The 15,000-nt window shown below is 52.3% G+C and overlaps 1 protein-coding gene across 1 annotated transcript in view; it reads right to left on the minus strand.

Annotated features, from left to right (window-relative positions):
• LOC125035927 (serine/arginine repetitive matrix protein 1-like) overlaps positions 1-15,000 on the minus strand; it is a 124,852-nt gene that overhangs the window by 581 nt on the left and 109,271 nt on the right. Inside the window, exons 6-8 of the mRNA XM_047628239.1 lie at positions 5,956-7,202; positions 1,096-1,309; positions 1-939 (exon numbers count right to left, since the gene is read on the minus strand). The exon at positions 1-939 is cut by the window's left edge and continues 581 nt beyond it. Of these exons, the coding sequence (XP_047484195.1) occupies positions 794-939; positions 1,096-1,309; positions 5,956-7,202 (1,607 nt within the window). The 3' untranslated portion in view covers positions 1-793. The remainder of the gene's footprint in view (positions 940-1,095; positions 1,310-5,955; positions 7,203-15,000) is intronic.

Genomic DNA, 15,000 nt, shown 5'->3' on the forward strand with positions numbered 1-15,000 from the left:
CTAGCAGCTCGGGGGCCAACGGAGGTTTGATTACTCTCAGCTTTACTTATAAACTTCTGGACTACATCAACCTGGTCTGGTTTACGAGATCCACAGAGACGACCGAGAAGGGAAAATCATAAATATTCTTAAGTGACTAACAAAATAACAATAATATAACGAATGAGAAATATTCTGATTAAAAAGCTGATATTCTAATGAGCACGAAGTCACGCTTCGACCCAAGCTGACAACCGTCGTCATGTTATGGCTCCAACAAAAAACAACGGACAGCTTGGTTTTCCGAAGTCAGTGTTCCTCTGTACGAATTCTCTCTTAAATAGTCATCTTGTTCTCAAACTCGAAAGTCGTCAAGGCCTTTCTGAAACACGGCTTCCCAGCGGAATGGTTCCCAACACCACCATCCGCGCCGGAGCTCGAACCTGGTTAACTTGGCACTCAGGGATGGAAGTCCTTTTCTTGGGTTCTCGGTCCCTAGATTCCCACTGCTGATGGTTGGCTGATGCCACCAAACTGCCCCACGCCAGCACGTCGCCAACCGCCAGTAACGAGAGGGCGAGAAGTACTATCAGATAGCACCAGAGGCGGACTGCAAACGGATCAACTGCCGCCGCTGCCACCATCAGAGAAAGCAGCAGTTCCGACTGCTGGACAGACAGCAGACCGCTGCAGGAGGACGCGAGATAATCTTCGGTCACAGCCACAGACAGCGCCACAGTAGATCACTGCCAGAGGGCGCCGTCACAGCTGGAAGGGAGACACGATCACTGCTTGTGAGAGTCTTCCTCGCAGATCACTGGTGAGCGACGGCCTTCTTCTTCCGTCTGCGGCCGATATGCAGCACCACCTTGCCCTGCTTGATCTCCTTGAAGGCCAGGATGGCCTCCTTGTGGGAGCTGCCGTGCAGGGGCTTGCCGTTGATTGCCAGGATTTCGTCACCTGAGGGAAAGAAACGTGTTAATAACAAACACGGAAGGTGGAATAAAAATATCATCACCCAAAGTTAAATCATGCATCTGTTGCGTAATTCTCATGGTAGACTCCACGTATATTCCAAAGTGCAGGTCCCGCCTATCGACGAGCGCCGAGACTCACCTTCCTGCAGAGCGCCCGAGGAGGCGGCCTGTCCTTGGGGGAACACCGTTTTGACGAAGATGCCCATGGAGCCGCGCGGGGAGTCCGTGCCCCCGACGATGCTGAAGCCGAGCGAGCGGTGCCCCGGGCCCTTCTCGAACACCACCGTCCGGATCTGGAAGGTGACTTCCCTCTTCTGGCGAGGCAACGTGCAGAAGCTGGGCTGGCCGTCCGTCTGGAGGAGAAAACTCTTGGTTAATACAAGGACCTCACACAAGCGCACACGTAACAGCACCTGCCACCTGTGCCGCGCACAACCATTACAATCAATTACAACCAAACCCGCGCAAGTCCACACTAACTTAACAGGGCACTGCACCAGAGATGACATGGGCGTGAACCGAGTAGCGCAACACAGCCGTGATCCCCAGGAGCGCTCAATTCCGGAAGGCGCGGGCGCGGAGCAGCATTGCTGCCGCGCCACGTCCCGGCCGCCCCGCCCTTCAAGCGAGATAGTATAATAACGAGACCGGATAATAGGGATTCTCGCGCGAGCCGTTCACACTAACGGGGTCGCCGCGTGTCTCGAGTCGCCGCGAGATCAACAACTTCCCGTGACCTCCGCCGCGTCGGGAGTCAACATCCAGGATCACCATGACCAGATACGATGCTCATCGGGCGGCCCTCCTCCGCCTTAAACGCCTCCCTCTTAAGCACGATATTCCTTTGTCTCGGCGATTATGGCCGAGAGCGGATGTCGTAATAGCTTACACCCCCCCCCCCCCCCCCGCGTGCTCTCGTGCCCCCAGGTTCCCCTACCTTTTATTATGGCGACCAGCCTAACTTGAGGCAGGAGTGCTACACCGGTTTCTCTTTACATTCTCTGCCCCCCCCCCCCCCCCCCCCCGCCCCCGTCACCACAAACAATAGCGAAGGTGGCAGTAAGTACGGGAAAGGAGACAATTCCCGGACACAACATTTTTCACAATTAACGTCCCTTCTGCTTTGTGCGAGGCCACCGCCGCCGTCGTCTCGACTGGCGCAGTGAAACTGCCGTCCGCTCCAGTTTCTCTCCACTGAGTGTAATCTCACCAAATTGCCGTCATTGCCATTGTTGAAAACACATAATGGTCTCGAGCGGAAGAGCAGCTTACGACTCTCAACGAAGGCGCCTTAATATGCAAAGAATCCAGAAATGGCAGCGCGGAGGCGAGCGGACCTGCGACACGCATCCCACGGGCACCAGGGAAGGGGACTGCTCTTGCTGCACTCCTTTCGCATCGCCAAAAGCGGCCACAAGCAAAGCGAGGGAGCAGCTCGTGTGTCACACAGAGACGTCACATAGACGGGGACGCCCCAGCGAACCTGGAGGCGCCGCCCCTCGTGCCCTCTGACCTGCGTGTGGAGGGCACCGCGGTGGGCGGGGGTCACGTCCGACCCGCGCCCAGTAATGGTGGATTTCCTTTAAGGGATTCTTTCTTCTTTCAAAATCATCTCAACCAACAATATTAAGGTCAATGTCAAACCAACATTTCCACCGAGCAAATTCCATCTACAACCATTAATCGCCAGTTTTATTTGCAAAGAAAAAGCGGTCTGCTTCTCGACAGGGAATGACTCAAGCTTTCGACGTGCGCTGCTGGGTGCTTGCTCAGGCGACGCTGCTCCGAGAAAACACTAATATCTAACATCGGCGGCTATACAGGAGAGAATATTATCGAAAATACGCAACGGAAACAATAAGGAAAGGAAATGACGAGGAAACAATACAAGAGAATAGTGACAGAACATATTCCAGAAGGGAAAGAAGAGAGACTTGGTTTAGCGAAACGAGCTCCTCCCCAAGTCGACGCTCCATCCCCTTACCCCCACCTTGGCCCCAAGGACCGCTTCCACCCATGTCCAAAGGGCTTGACCGGCGCCCCCGCCAGGCCTGCCGCGGCGACTCCGTGTCTTCCTCATGATGGGGCGGGAGAGGCACTCGCTCGGGCGTGTCTGGCAGCCGCGGCGGGAGTGCGTGTGGGGAGAGAGAACCAACTTCCTGGCCTCAACCTCGACCTCTGCGGCGGAGGTCGCGGGGGTCGCTTCCGTCCAATCAAATCAACAAGCAAAAGAGGTGGAGAGAAAATTACACCGCAACGCCCGCTTTTTGTGGCCGCCCATTACACTGCGCTAAGATCCATCCCGCTCTCAGTGCGCGCGGATGACTTCATACACGCGATTCATAATTCAACGGCGGCCGGAGTTTTACAATCGCTCTTCTGTAAAGGGATGTAAAGAGTCTCCGTGGCGAATCACACGCGCGCCCTGACACTTATTGCCGTGATCTCCTTATAACTGACAAAGTTCTATTCCTCCACATAAAAAAATGTGCATGTGAAACCTCACGCCGATGTGACCTGCCACAGTAAAATATTCCAGTTCAGTTCCAGCCTCATGACCCGCGCCTGGGAAAAAGGGTGTTGTTCCAGTAACCTGATTACGTGGCGGCATTTTTCCCGCATAATGAACCCCGGAGAAGTCTCGTGACCTGTAGCAGCTGATAGCGGCGGGTCCGCGGTCGTTCAACGAGCAACGTAAATCCCGCCTCTTACTGGAATTAGGTTCCGTCACATCCTTATCCCTCTCTCGCCAATCGTCTGGCTACCTTTTCCATTTTTTTTCCCTCTCCATTTCTTTCCTCATTACTTTCTTCTCTCCCTTCCTTCCTCTTTTTCTTTCCTTGCTTCTCCCCTCCCTCCACCCTCCTCCTCCCTCCCTCCCCTCCCTTCCTTCGTCTTTATCTTTCCTTCCTTCTTCCCTTCCTTCCTCCCCCTCTTCACTCTTTCCTTCCTCTCTCCCTCCCTCCCCTTCCTTTCTTCCTCTCCCACTTCGTAGAATGGTTCCCAATTACGCAATGACACAAAGTGACACTATTAACGAAAGTTCCCGAAGGTGAGCGTAATGCCTCCGGAAACGTTGTGTCACCGGATGTCACATAATAAACAGGTAGGCCTACATTTCCCTTCTCGGCCTTTCGGGGGGGGGCAACTGCCGACATTGGGGGGGGTCGTCTTCTTTTCGCTCCCCCCCCACCTCCCCGTTTCCCTTCCTCCAATATCCTTCTCTTCCTATTCCCCTTCTTTTATTTCCACCTCTCCTTCCCTTTCTTCCCGTCTCTTTTCCCCCCCTTCCTCCCCTATCGTCTCCCCTTCATTCATTTCCATCCCATCCTCCTTTTCCCATCTTTCAATCCCTTCTCTTCTCCCTTTTTTCTTAACCATCTCACCTCTTTTCCCTTCTCTCACTTCCTTCGCCTCCCCACCCTCGCTTCACCACAGTCCCCGAGGCCCAGAATCGTGCTCTCGGCGCTCGCGTTCGCTTCCTCACTTCGAGTCGAGGAAATGTTTGTGAAACGTTTGTGAACTTACACCGAGCGCCCCTCGCTCGCAGAAACTTCCGGTGAAAACAAACGCGTACGAGAATGTGTGTCACGGCGTTGTTTCATTCGTGCGTTATATTCTTAAGAAGCGCATGTGACACCTGATGCGGTCGCCATCGCCAACATACCTGTTACCGCAACACGTCATTCTGAATGCAATCAATGTACTCCCCCCCCCCCCCCCCCCCCCCCCTCGAAGAGTTACACCCAACCCCACAAAACAATGACAACCATTTTCTTCTGACGCCATCCCCGGGGAAATTTATCAACGGACCAAAATACTCACACTGGAAGGTATCGCTGAGGGCGGGGCGAACGTCAAGCCGTTTTCCCATTCCGCCTGACTCGCCGCGGGCACCGAGGAGGAAGAGCAGAAACAAGGAGAAGAAGAGCAGAAGCAAGGAGAGGAACAGGAGGAGGAGAAAGGAGTGGAGCAGGAGAAAGGCGAGGAGGAGAAAGAGCAGGGAGAGGAGAAAAGAGAGGAAGAGGAAGAGAAACTGCTCCAGGGCGTAGGCTGGCGGAGGCCACACACGGCGAGCTCCTCCTCCTCGGGAACGGCGGGCAGCCTCTGGGGCATCAGCATGGCGGGGCACAACATTGATGGCGACTCGAGAATCGAAGCGATCGGGTAGATTGCTATGGACGCCTAAGCGGCTGGAGGATAATAGACTGCGCGGGAAGGCTTATTTCTGCTTTTATACCTTGGCCAGGATACGGCCTCGGTGCCATATCCTGTGACGTCAACTTTCCGCCGGATTCTTGTCCTGCCTCAGTTATGACGCAAAGAGAGAACGTGCCATTCGATTTGCCATCTATTATGTTGGTACATTGAAATGAACATATCCATCTAGAATGTTTTAGATGGTCAGTGAATGCCTGATCCATATGACTGTAAAGATTGTTGGCGACTTCTAAGGGAATTATAACGATTTCGTAGAATGAAAAATCCCCTGATCACAGAATCTGTATAAAAGGGTCTGCTGTTGTTCACTGGTAAATGTCTTGAACATATACTCAACATGTATATTTTGGGAAACAACGACAAACTTCCCAACCGTATGAATAATAAGTTTTAGAAGAACAACAGCAGATCCCTTTATCGTATAAACAACATTTGTATAAACAGCGGTAACTCCCCTGATCATACCAACAAAACATTCCCCTTTTAAAGCGGTAAAGTCCCTCTATAGCATTTTCCCTCAATTATATCCCCCCCCCCCCTTATCTTGTTCCTAAGCTCTGCAGGATGTTTGGCGAAGAGCTATGACGTTCTAGTCCATCCCGCGAGCACCAAAATAACTACCACACATCCGACTCGCGCTACTCACTCGCATCCGTAGCGTTTTTTTTTTTTTTTTTTTTTTTTTTTTAAGCTACGGCATTGTGTTTTCCTTCCTGCAAGTTGACAGCATGCATTAACTCTTCCTCATGAACGGCAAAGACCACGACGTGCAACTTACTTTGTCTGCGTCCTCGTCCTCGTGGCTGGAGGTAGACTTGTTGTGGTCGCTGGTGGGCGTGAGGGGCGCTTTGGGCGGGCTGTCCGTCGAGGTGAGTCGCTGGAGCTTGAGTCTGTCCTCGGCGTCGGAGGGGGACGTGGCGATGCTCCGCAGGCCGGCCCTTCCGAGCGTCAGGGAGGTCGGGGTGGGCGGGGATCGGCGTCCTTGGTGCTTGTGGCGGTCCAGGGTGGTTGTGCGGTGGGCGGGGGAGTGGGCGGGAGAGTGGTTGGGCGTGTGGGCGGGCGTGTGGGCGGGAGGTCGCAGGTCCAACGGGGGCGGCTCTTCCCAGATGCATGAGTCCACACACGATGAGATCCTCGCCCGCCCCCCCACCCTGGTGGCCACGCCGCCCCCCCGCTGCGCCTGCGACTGAGGCTGCGGCAGCTGCGGCTTCTGCGGCGGCGTCGGCTTCTGGTAGCGGCGGGCGGCGGTCGTGGGCGGGGACGTCGGGTGCAGGTCGCGCGTGTCCATCTTTATGACGTGGTCGGCGACGATCCTGGGCTGGTGGAGACCCGGCTGAGCAGGATCCCGGCGGGGCTGCGCGGGGCTGTGGGGCTGCGTCTGCGAGGCGTAGGGCGAGGAGAGCGGCGTCGAGCAGCTGTGAGAGAACTCCCCCGAGGGCGAGGGGTCCCTGGGCGGGGGAGGGGGCACGACGTCCGCAGGGTGGGGCGCGGGCGCGGCGTCGTCGTGTCTGTCGCTGGCGGGGAAGGTGTCGCTGCAGGTCTCGCTGAAGGCCTCGTCATGGCATGAGGAGCCGCCCGCGCTCGACGCCGACGACGACGAGGAAGGCGGCGAGAAGGCCTCGTCGTTGTCGCTCACCGTCACGCCCGAGTCCTGCTCGTCGTCGCGCTCGCCGCACCTTCGCGCCCACTCCAGCACCGCCCGCGAGTCCACCCACTGGCGGTTGGGCGCCGCCCACTCGTCGTCAGCGTCGCAGAGCGACATGGCGCGGGTCTGCCGTGACCGCCCTCGGCCAAGGCGAGACCTGATGGCGTGCAGCGGGCCATTGCTGCTGCTGGTGCTGCTGCTGGAGGTGTTGTGGGTATGGTCACGGTGCCGCATCATGTGCACGCGGTCGCCGCCGCCCACGAGGCCCTCGTGGTCGGGCGTGGGCGTGACCACGTGGCGGGCGGGCGAGCCGATGTTGCGCCATCGAGACACTAGCGACGACCACTGGCTCTCCACGCGGCGACGGAACCTTGGCGACCCTGGGGGAGAGAAAACGTTAGGATGAGACAATGCAGGCGATTGTTTGTGTGGCCTAAGATATTGCTGTTGTTTATGTATATGACCTAAGCTATTGCTGTTGTTTATGTATATGACCTAAGCTATAGTTGTTTATATGACTTAGACAATTTCAGTTGTTCTTTTCGGGTGACCTAACCTAAGCTATTGTATTTTTTTTTTTTTTTTTTTTTTTACTGTGATTATTTGTTTATGTGGCCGCAGGCACTGCTGTTGCTTGTTAGTTACACACGCCACTGTTATTCTTTGTCTAATATCACAGTTCCTAATCTAAATTACAAATCAAGCCTAAGGCAGACAGACACCCCGGAAGGGAACACCGCAACAGACGAGTAACTGCGGCCCTTGGGCACTGACCCGCCTCCGAGGTCGTTGGGCATCGGAAGCAAGGGGAGTGTCAACAGCGATTCTTAAGCAGGGCGCGCGGGTGCGTGGGGCGCCGGAAGGGTTCGGCCTGAAATCTCTTAATAGCCGTTGTTGATAAGATCATGGGTGGCGGGTTTGTCAAGCTCGTCTTTAAATCAATTTAAGCGCCAGAACTTCTGCACTTATCTTATGTTTAAGCTGGGTATATTAGAGAGTTTTGCTACGCCCCCACAATGGGCGCGTAAGTTGATTTGGCTTCCCTAACATGTAATGACGAAGGGGAGTGGTGGAGGCGGGGTGGTGAGGGGGGAGGGGGGCTAATGGAGAGGAGGCTTCCGTCTGTTCGAGTTTTTTTAGGGCAATGAGGTGAGGTCTTCCTGGGCCTTGTGGTCGTACCTGCCTGGCGATTAGTTGTGCCATAACAGTGTTGGCCTTAATAAGCTATTGTTGTCATTGATGTATTCAGGCCATGTGCTAAGGCTGATTCAGTATTCTGGCTATCGCAACGCGGTCGCAAAAGTGGCGGTGACTCACGTGTATCCAAAGTCCGGGGTCGCCCCTACCCCTCCTCCTCTCCCCCGGGGGAAGGAAGCGACACTCCCTCGCTCACTATTTCCTGAAGCTAAAGTGGGGGGAGGGGGAGGGGGTGGGAACTTCGGCGTTTGTGTTAAGTCGCTTCTATTCTGCTCAACTCTGTCTTTTTTCCCCTATCTTCAACGAAAATCCTGCCCTTTCCGGTGCCCCTCCAATCTCTTCCCCTCCATACCCACAAGAACTAATTGGCAAAATTCCCCCATAATCCCCAACTTAGCAACACGACTCCCCCCTCCCCCCTCCCCTCTCTGTCTCCTAAGTGGGACTCCAGCTTTGTGCTCTTCCTTTCCTTCACAAGTTCCGCCCGCTCATTAGTATCCTGTTCCCTCCCTCCCTCCTTTATCACGCTCTTCTTCCCACGTCCCTTATCACCGCGTTTTACAGCTTCCTGTTCGTCCAGCTACATCATTTTATAGCGTTTTGTCCTTGTTTACAAACAAACTTGACTGACACACCACGTATGTTCCGTGGGCGGGCGAGTTAACCCAACAATGCGTGTATGGGCGGGGTAATGAAGTTCCTGGGAAATGCGTCCGCACGCCCGCAGACGAGGATCAAGTTTTCGGTTCGCTACCCGCACTTCCCCCCCCCCCTTCCCCCGCCCCGCATCTTGCCAGGCTCGCAGACACGCCAGATACTGCACGATAATCTCTATCGCATTAGCTACTGTTGCATCCCCTGTTGCAAGAAGCGATGCGAGTGGAGAGGTAGAGGTACATCGATGCACGGAAGTGCACGCGCATCAGCGGGGAGAAAGCGCAGAGCGCAAGGAAAGGAGGGGAAAATGGGGGAAATTCCTGAAGACCGAAGAAAAAGAAGAATGGAAGGAAAAGGTAAGGTGCGGCGGGAGAGAGGAGAGCAGAGACAAAAGAACGAAACAAAGATGCAGGAATTCCGAGTGACGAATGGCGGGCGCGGAGGAGGAGGAGGAGGAGGAGAAGGAGGATCTGGCGACGGTGTCAGTCCGAGCGGAAAACGCTGTCGCTCAAGGAATAGCTCCCTCGTGCACACGTGCAGCGTCGCATAATGTCCTGTAAATGAGAAGATTATCCCAGCACACCCTCGAACGCCCGTGGCGCCCGCTCACCTCTCCCCCGCACCTGCATCTTCCAACCCCGTCGTTTCCCACCCGCACGCCCACACGCCAAGACGGGACACACGCCCAAGCCACCCACGCTCGGCCGCCCATGTGTGGTCGACTAGAACGCCCATCGCGAAGTCACATCTGCCACTGCCACCCCCGCCCCTACCCCCCTCCTCGTGCACGCCTGAAGGTGGAGGCAATCCGCGGTCCCGATTTTCGTCTGTTCAAAGCAACGCCTTTCAACAATGCTTGGAACAATGGCGGTATTCCTTATAATTATGCCACGGAAGTCCTTTCTTATAATGAACAGCTGTCTTACTTATCCTGCCCTGGACGAAACCTTCATTTCAGACATCGATGAAGAGAAGAGAAGAAAAGAAAAAGAGAGAGAGAGAGAGAGAAAGAGAGAGAGAAAACACTTCGGAGAAATTGTTCTTTCGGGATAAAGCTCCGCCCTTCAAAAGTCAACTCTCACCCTCACCCTCTCACCCCCCCCCCCAAGTTATACACACTTACCTTAACCCCCTTCCTCCTCCTCCTCCTCCTCCATCTTCATCTTCATCTTCATCTTCATCTTCATCTTCATCTTCATCTTCCTCTTCCTCCTCCTCCTCCTCCTCTTCCTCCTTCATTCTCCTCCTCCACTTCCTTCATCTTTTTCCTCCTCCCCCTCCTCCTCCTCCTCCCCTTCTTCCCTCTCCTCCTTCGTCTCCTCCCCCTCCTCCTCCTCCTACCCCCGTCCCCCACTTCCCGCAACCTCACCCGGATCTCACACAGGCAGCCCGAGAAGGAACAGAGGGAGCAAGGGTGAAGTCGTGGAACGCAAGGAGGGGAGGAGGGAGGGGAGCGGAAGGGGGAGGAGAGGAACAGAGAGGGGAGGGGGAGCAGGAAGGAGAAGAGAACACAGGGAGCGGAGGGGTGACGGAAGGGGAACGGAAGGGGAGGGAAGAGGTGAGGGGAGGGAAGGGAAGGGGGAAGGGAATACAAGGAGGCGGGGAGGGGAGGGAAGGGGAAGGCAAGGGGAACACACCCCAGATCATGAGAGGTCACCAACACTATCCGACGTAAGGGCTGGGAGAGCAAAGCCTGCTTGCGTGGGAGGTAAGGTGAGTGAGGAAGGAGAAAGGAAGGCAGGCGAAGAGGAAAGAAAAAGGGGAAGAGAAGCGAAGAGGAAAGAAAAAGGGGAAGAGAAGCGAAGAGGAAAGAAAAAGGGGAAGAGAAGCGAAGAGGAAAGAAAAAGGGGAAGAGAAGCGAAGAGGAAAGAAAAAGGGGAAGAGAAGCGAAGAGGAAATAGAAAAGGGAAGAGAGGCGATGATGAAAGAGAAAAGGAAGAGAGGCAAAGAGGAAAGAAAAAGGCGACGACGCCGAAGAAGAAAAAAAAGGAGGAAGAACATTTGAGAGAGAGAGAGAGAGAGAGAGAGAGAGAGAGAGAGAGAGAGAGAGAGAGAGAGAGAGAGAGAGAGAGACTTAACCCCGACTCATATCCCTTATTTCAGGATAACACATTAAGCTTCCCTCTCTCCTCTTCTCGGCACTTCTCCTCTCTCTCTCTCCTCCTCCTCCTCCCTCAACAACCCTTTCACCCTCGCCTCCCAACCCCGCACTGACAATGGTCAATTGCGAAAAGTGGAAATGCCGACAGCTTACGTAACAAACTATTTAGGACGACAAATTTGCGGTAAACGTTGGGCGGTCGAGGGCGGAGAGGGAGAGGAAAGGCAAAGGACAGGAAAGTCTTACAGGAACAAACAAAACCTTCGCAAAGCACGGAGTTAAAAAAAAAAATGTTTATTTATTAATTCCAAGAACAGACACACACACACACCTACGAATAGCAAATGTTTTACTCGTGTGCATCTGCGGCCATGAGGCGAGGGCAACACGCCTGCTATCAGGACGTCAGTGGCAGCATCGTCCATAAATTCTAAACAGACAGGCCTCAGTAGCCGGTGACTGAAGGAAGGGCTCGTCTTGAAGGAGACAGGGAGGGAGGGATAAGGTGCAATGCGTATATATACACATATATACTCATATAATACATGCGTGCGTAAAGAGAGAAGAGAAGAGAAGAGAAGAGAAGAGAAAGATAAAAAGAGGAGAGGAGAGAAAGAGAAGAGAGAGAAGAGAAAGAGAAGAGAGAGGAGAGAAAGAGAAGAGAGAGGAGAAAAAGAGAAGAGAGAGGAGAAAAAGAGAAGAGAGAGGAGAAAAAGAGAAGAGAGAGGAGAGAAAGAGAAGAGAGAGGAGAGAAAGAGAAGAGAGAGGAGAGAAAGAGAAGAGAGAGGAGAGAAAGAGAAGAGAGAGGAGAGAAAGAGAAGAGAGAGGAGAGAAAGAGAAGAGAGAGGAGAGAAAGAGAAGAGAGAGGAGAGAAAGAGAAGAGAGAGGAGAGGAAGGGAAGAGAAGAGAAGAGAGAGAGAGAGAGAGATACAAGTCCTCCTGCACCGAGAACAAACAAATGCAAACAAGAGAGGGCAGAACCCCGTCGTGTTTCCGGCAGTGCCATCAACTTCCACTCCTGTCCACTCGATCCCCACTTCTGCACCTCATCCACGCTCCAGCGTCATCCCTTCATCCTAAGCCAAGGTTTCGTCTCTGGTCCTTTTTTTTTTTTTTTTTTTTTTGCACATTTATGAACTGTCGTGTGTGTGCCCGTACATACACACAGATACAAACATACATACACGCAAACACATATATGTGTGTGTGTATATACACACACACACACATACACATACACACACACACACACATGCTGTATGCATATCACACACACACACACACACACACACACACACACACACACACGCGCGCGCGCGTATGAGATCTGCAGTCTACTATACTATCTCCCTCTCCCCCTCTCCCCTTTCTTTCTCACACACGCAGATGTTCCACAATAAAATGCCAACATTATCGACCGAGAAGGGAGGGGAGAGGAGGGGGGAAGGGGAGGGGAGTGAGAGGGAATGGGGAAGGATAAGGGACCACGCTCCAAAAATGGTCAATTTTAGGGGTGTGACTCATGAGGCGAAGCGGAGAGGGGGGGAGGAAGAGAGGTAGAGAGCCAAGGGTGATGGGTCAGGGGGAGGGCAAGGAAGGGGAAGGGAGAGAGGGGTGAAGAGGCAGGGAGGGGTAAGGGAGAGATACGGGGAGGAGAGAGGGAGAGGGGCCTCTCGCCACTGTAGTGAGAAGGGGGGTTGGGTGGTGCTCCCAAGCCACTGTACGCAAACGACCTCGCCGTCTCTGTTCTGTATCAATGTACCAGTGCGTTTCACGAGGCGCTCACGTTGTGAGGCAAAAACATGTTAAGGGCGTCCTAGACCAGTACATCGGTACAGTTACCAATACTACTACATGAAGTCGAACAACACTTTAAACACAGCTATTAAATACCGGCGCAATACACGGAGCATCACGCAGGCCACTAAATGAAAATCGAACTAGTGCAAATGATTACACCCGATGAATAAGACCGCCTCCTAAATGGAAAACCAGCAATCCCCAGATGAGGTCAACACCAGAGCTAATTGCAAGAGTGGTTCCGCCCCAGCGCGTCCACCTTCTTTGCAACCGCAAGGCCCGAGAGTGAAAGTAATTCTGTAATAATCCGTTTGAGATAACCCACGAGGGGGTGGGAGGGGGCGCAAGGCCGCGGGGAGCCCACCGTGATGCTGTGCAGACTGCATGACCGCCTCCGTCTCCGCCTCCGCCAGGGGTCACGCTCCGCAGCCCTGACATTCAGCAGCCGACCTTCGCCGAGGCAGCATTGTTCGCGACGGAGGCCCGGAGGGGCACAGGGCGCGTCTTGCCCGACTGCCCAGTTCCCGCGCCACGTGTTTGGGACACGTTCCGAGAATGTTTAGGCGCCTGACTCCATGCAAACCGTGAGCCAGCATCAGACGAGCAAACACCATGCGCTGTGGACGACTGAATGAACTGCTACAGCGTTCTCCCAATTTACACACGGGATCTGAATGCCATGTCCAACACCTCCATATAAAAAGAAAACAAAATAAAAGCTACCAATTACGTAACCATCGTGAACATTTAATATATTCATTCACTATACAGACTCACACCTCACCAGTTCTTCCCACTGTTCCACTAATGACTGGGAATAAATCATGGGTATATCAAACTCTTGGCCACAAAAATGTCACCTACGTCGCTGGTCATAAACAGCAGCAATATACTCTCGGCCACAGACCACAGTACAACCGCTCGCTTGGCCACCAACAACACCTGGCGAAATATTTTGATAATCTTAGTTGTAAATATCAGGAAATCAAATACAAGAACACATGCTAAAACATACACAAACGCGCGTGCAAACACACAGACAGACAAACACATACGTACACACACGTGTTCTGGAAATCATGAAAAAACAAAGAATATTGGACCACTGCACCCGCAGCTGACTCTGTGTCTTTGTACATCCGGAAATTGCCAGTAAGATGGCAGTAACAGTGTGTGTGTGTGTGTGTGTGTGTGTGTGTGTGTGTGTGTGTGTGTGTGTGTGTGTGTGTGTGTGTGTGTGTGTGTGTGTGTGTGTGTGTGTATATGTATGTATGTATATATATATATATATATATATATATATATATATATATATGTGTGTGTGTGTGTGTGTGTGTGTGTGTGTGTGTGTGTGTGTGTGTGTGTGTGTAAATATGTAAATATATATATTATATAATGCATAACATATATATGGTATACAAATACATATATCAATCTATATATCCATATGTATACGCAGGTGTGTGCATGTATAGACGGATATACAGTATGTATGTATGGATATATGTATTAATGCATATTTGTATAATGGTGCATGTGAGTGAGTGAGTGAGTGAGTGAGTGAGTGAGTGAGTGAGAGAGAGTGAGAGAAAGTGTAACTGTGTGTGTGTGTGTGTGTGTGTGTGTGTGTGTGTGTGTGTGTGTGTGTGTGTGTGTGTGTGTGTGTGTGTGTGTGTGTGTGTGTGTGTGTGTGTGTGTGTTTTACGTGGAATCCACTGTTAGCATATATATTTATATACATATATAAATATTAATATTATGTCTGTACATATATACGCATATATATATGTATATACATACATATTGTATATAAATATATATATAACCAAACAAACAAACACACACATTTAAATCTTAAACTTTTTTTCAGCTGTGGAAAGACAAATACTCTGATCAGGATATATTTCTTCAGTACTTGCTAACTGCGCTTCCTTCCTTTTTAAGACCTCCGTGTTTAATATTCCAAGACACTGATCTGCCGCTATTTAAAAATCTGCACTGACATCTATGTTGAGAAATCTTTCGTACCGTTTTAAATGTGTTCATCTTACCTGCCCTGAGTGCTATCAAACTATTGTCTATTGTGATAAAAAAAACGCTGTCAGTTTTTCTACATACTTTTTGCCAAAGAATAATTTATTTTATCTTTCTTTTTTTAATCTCCCACAGACTGGCATGCTCGGTCTCCAACGCCAATGGGTTTAATTTCCCGAAGTTGGAAGCACCGCCTGATGAAGGCAAGAATGCAATCGCACGGGAACTCCTGCCTTCGATACCATGCGAGGTCGTTTGACGCAACGCTCACCTCTCGTCCTTTCGAATCGTTTGCTGTGCAAGTCACGAGAGAATTGAGGACAGTAAGTAACGGTCATGCTTGTTATACATGTGGACCGGACGCCGAGCATGCATTGCCGTTCCCTGTG

Source organism: Penaeus chinensis, chromosome 20 (genome assembly GCF_019202785.1).
Source record: "Penaeus chinensis breed Huanghai No. 1 chromosome 20, ASM1920278v2, whole genome shotgun sequence".
NCBI lineage: Eukaryota > Metazoa > Arthropoda > Malacostraca > Decapoda > Penaeidae > Penaeus > Penaeus chinensis.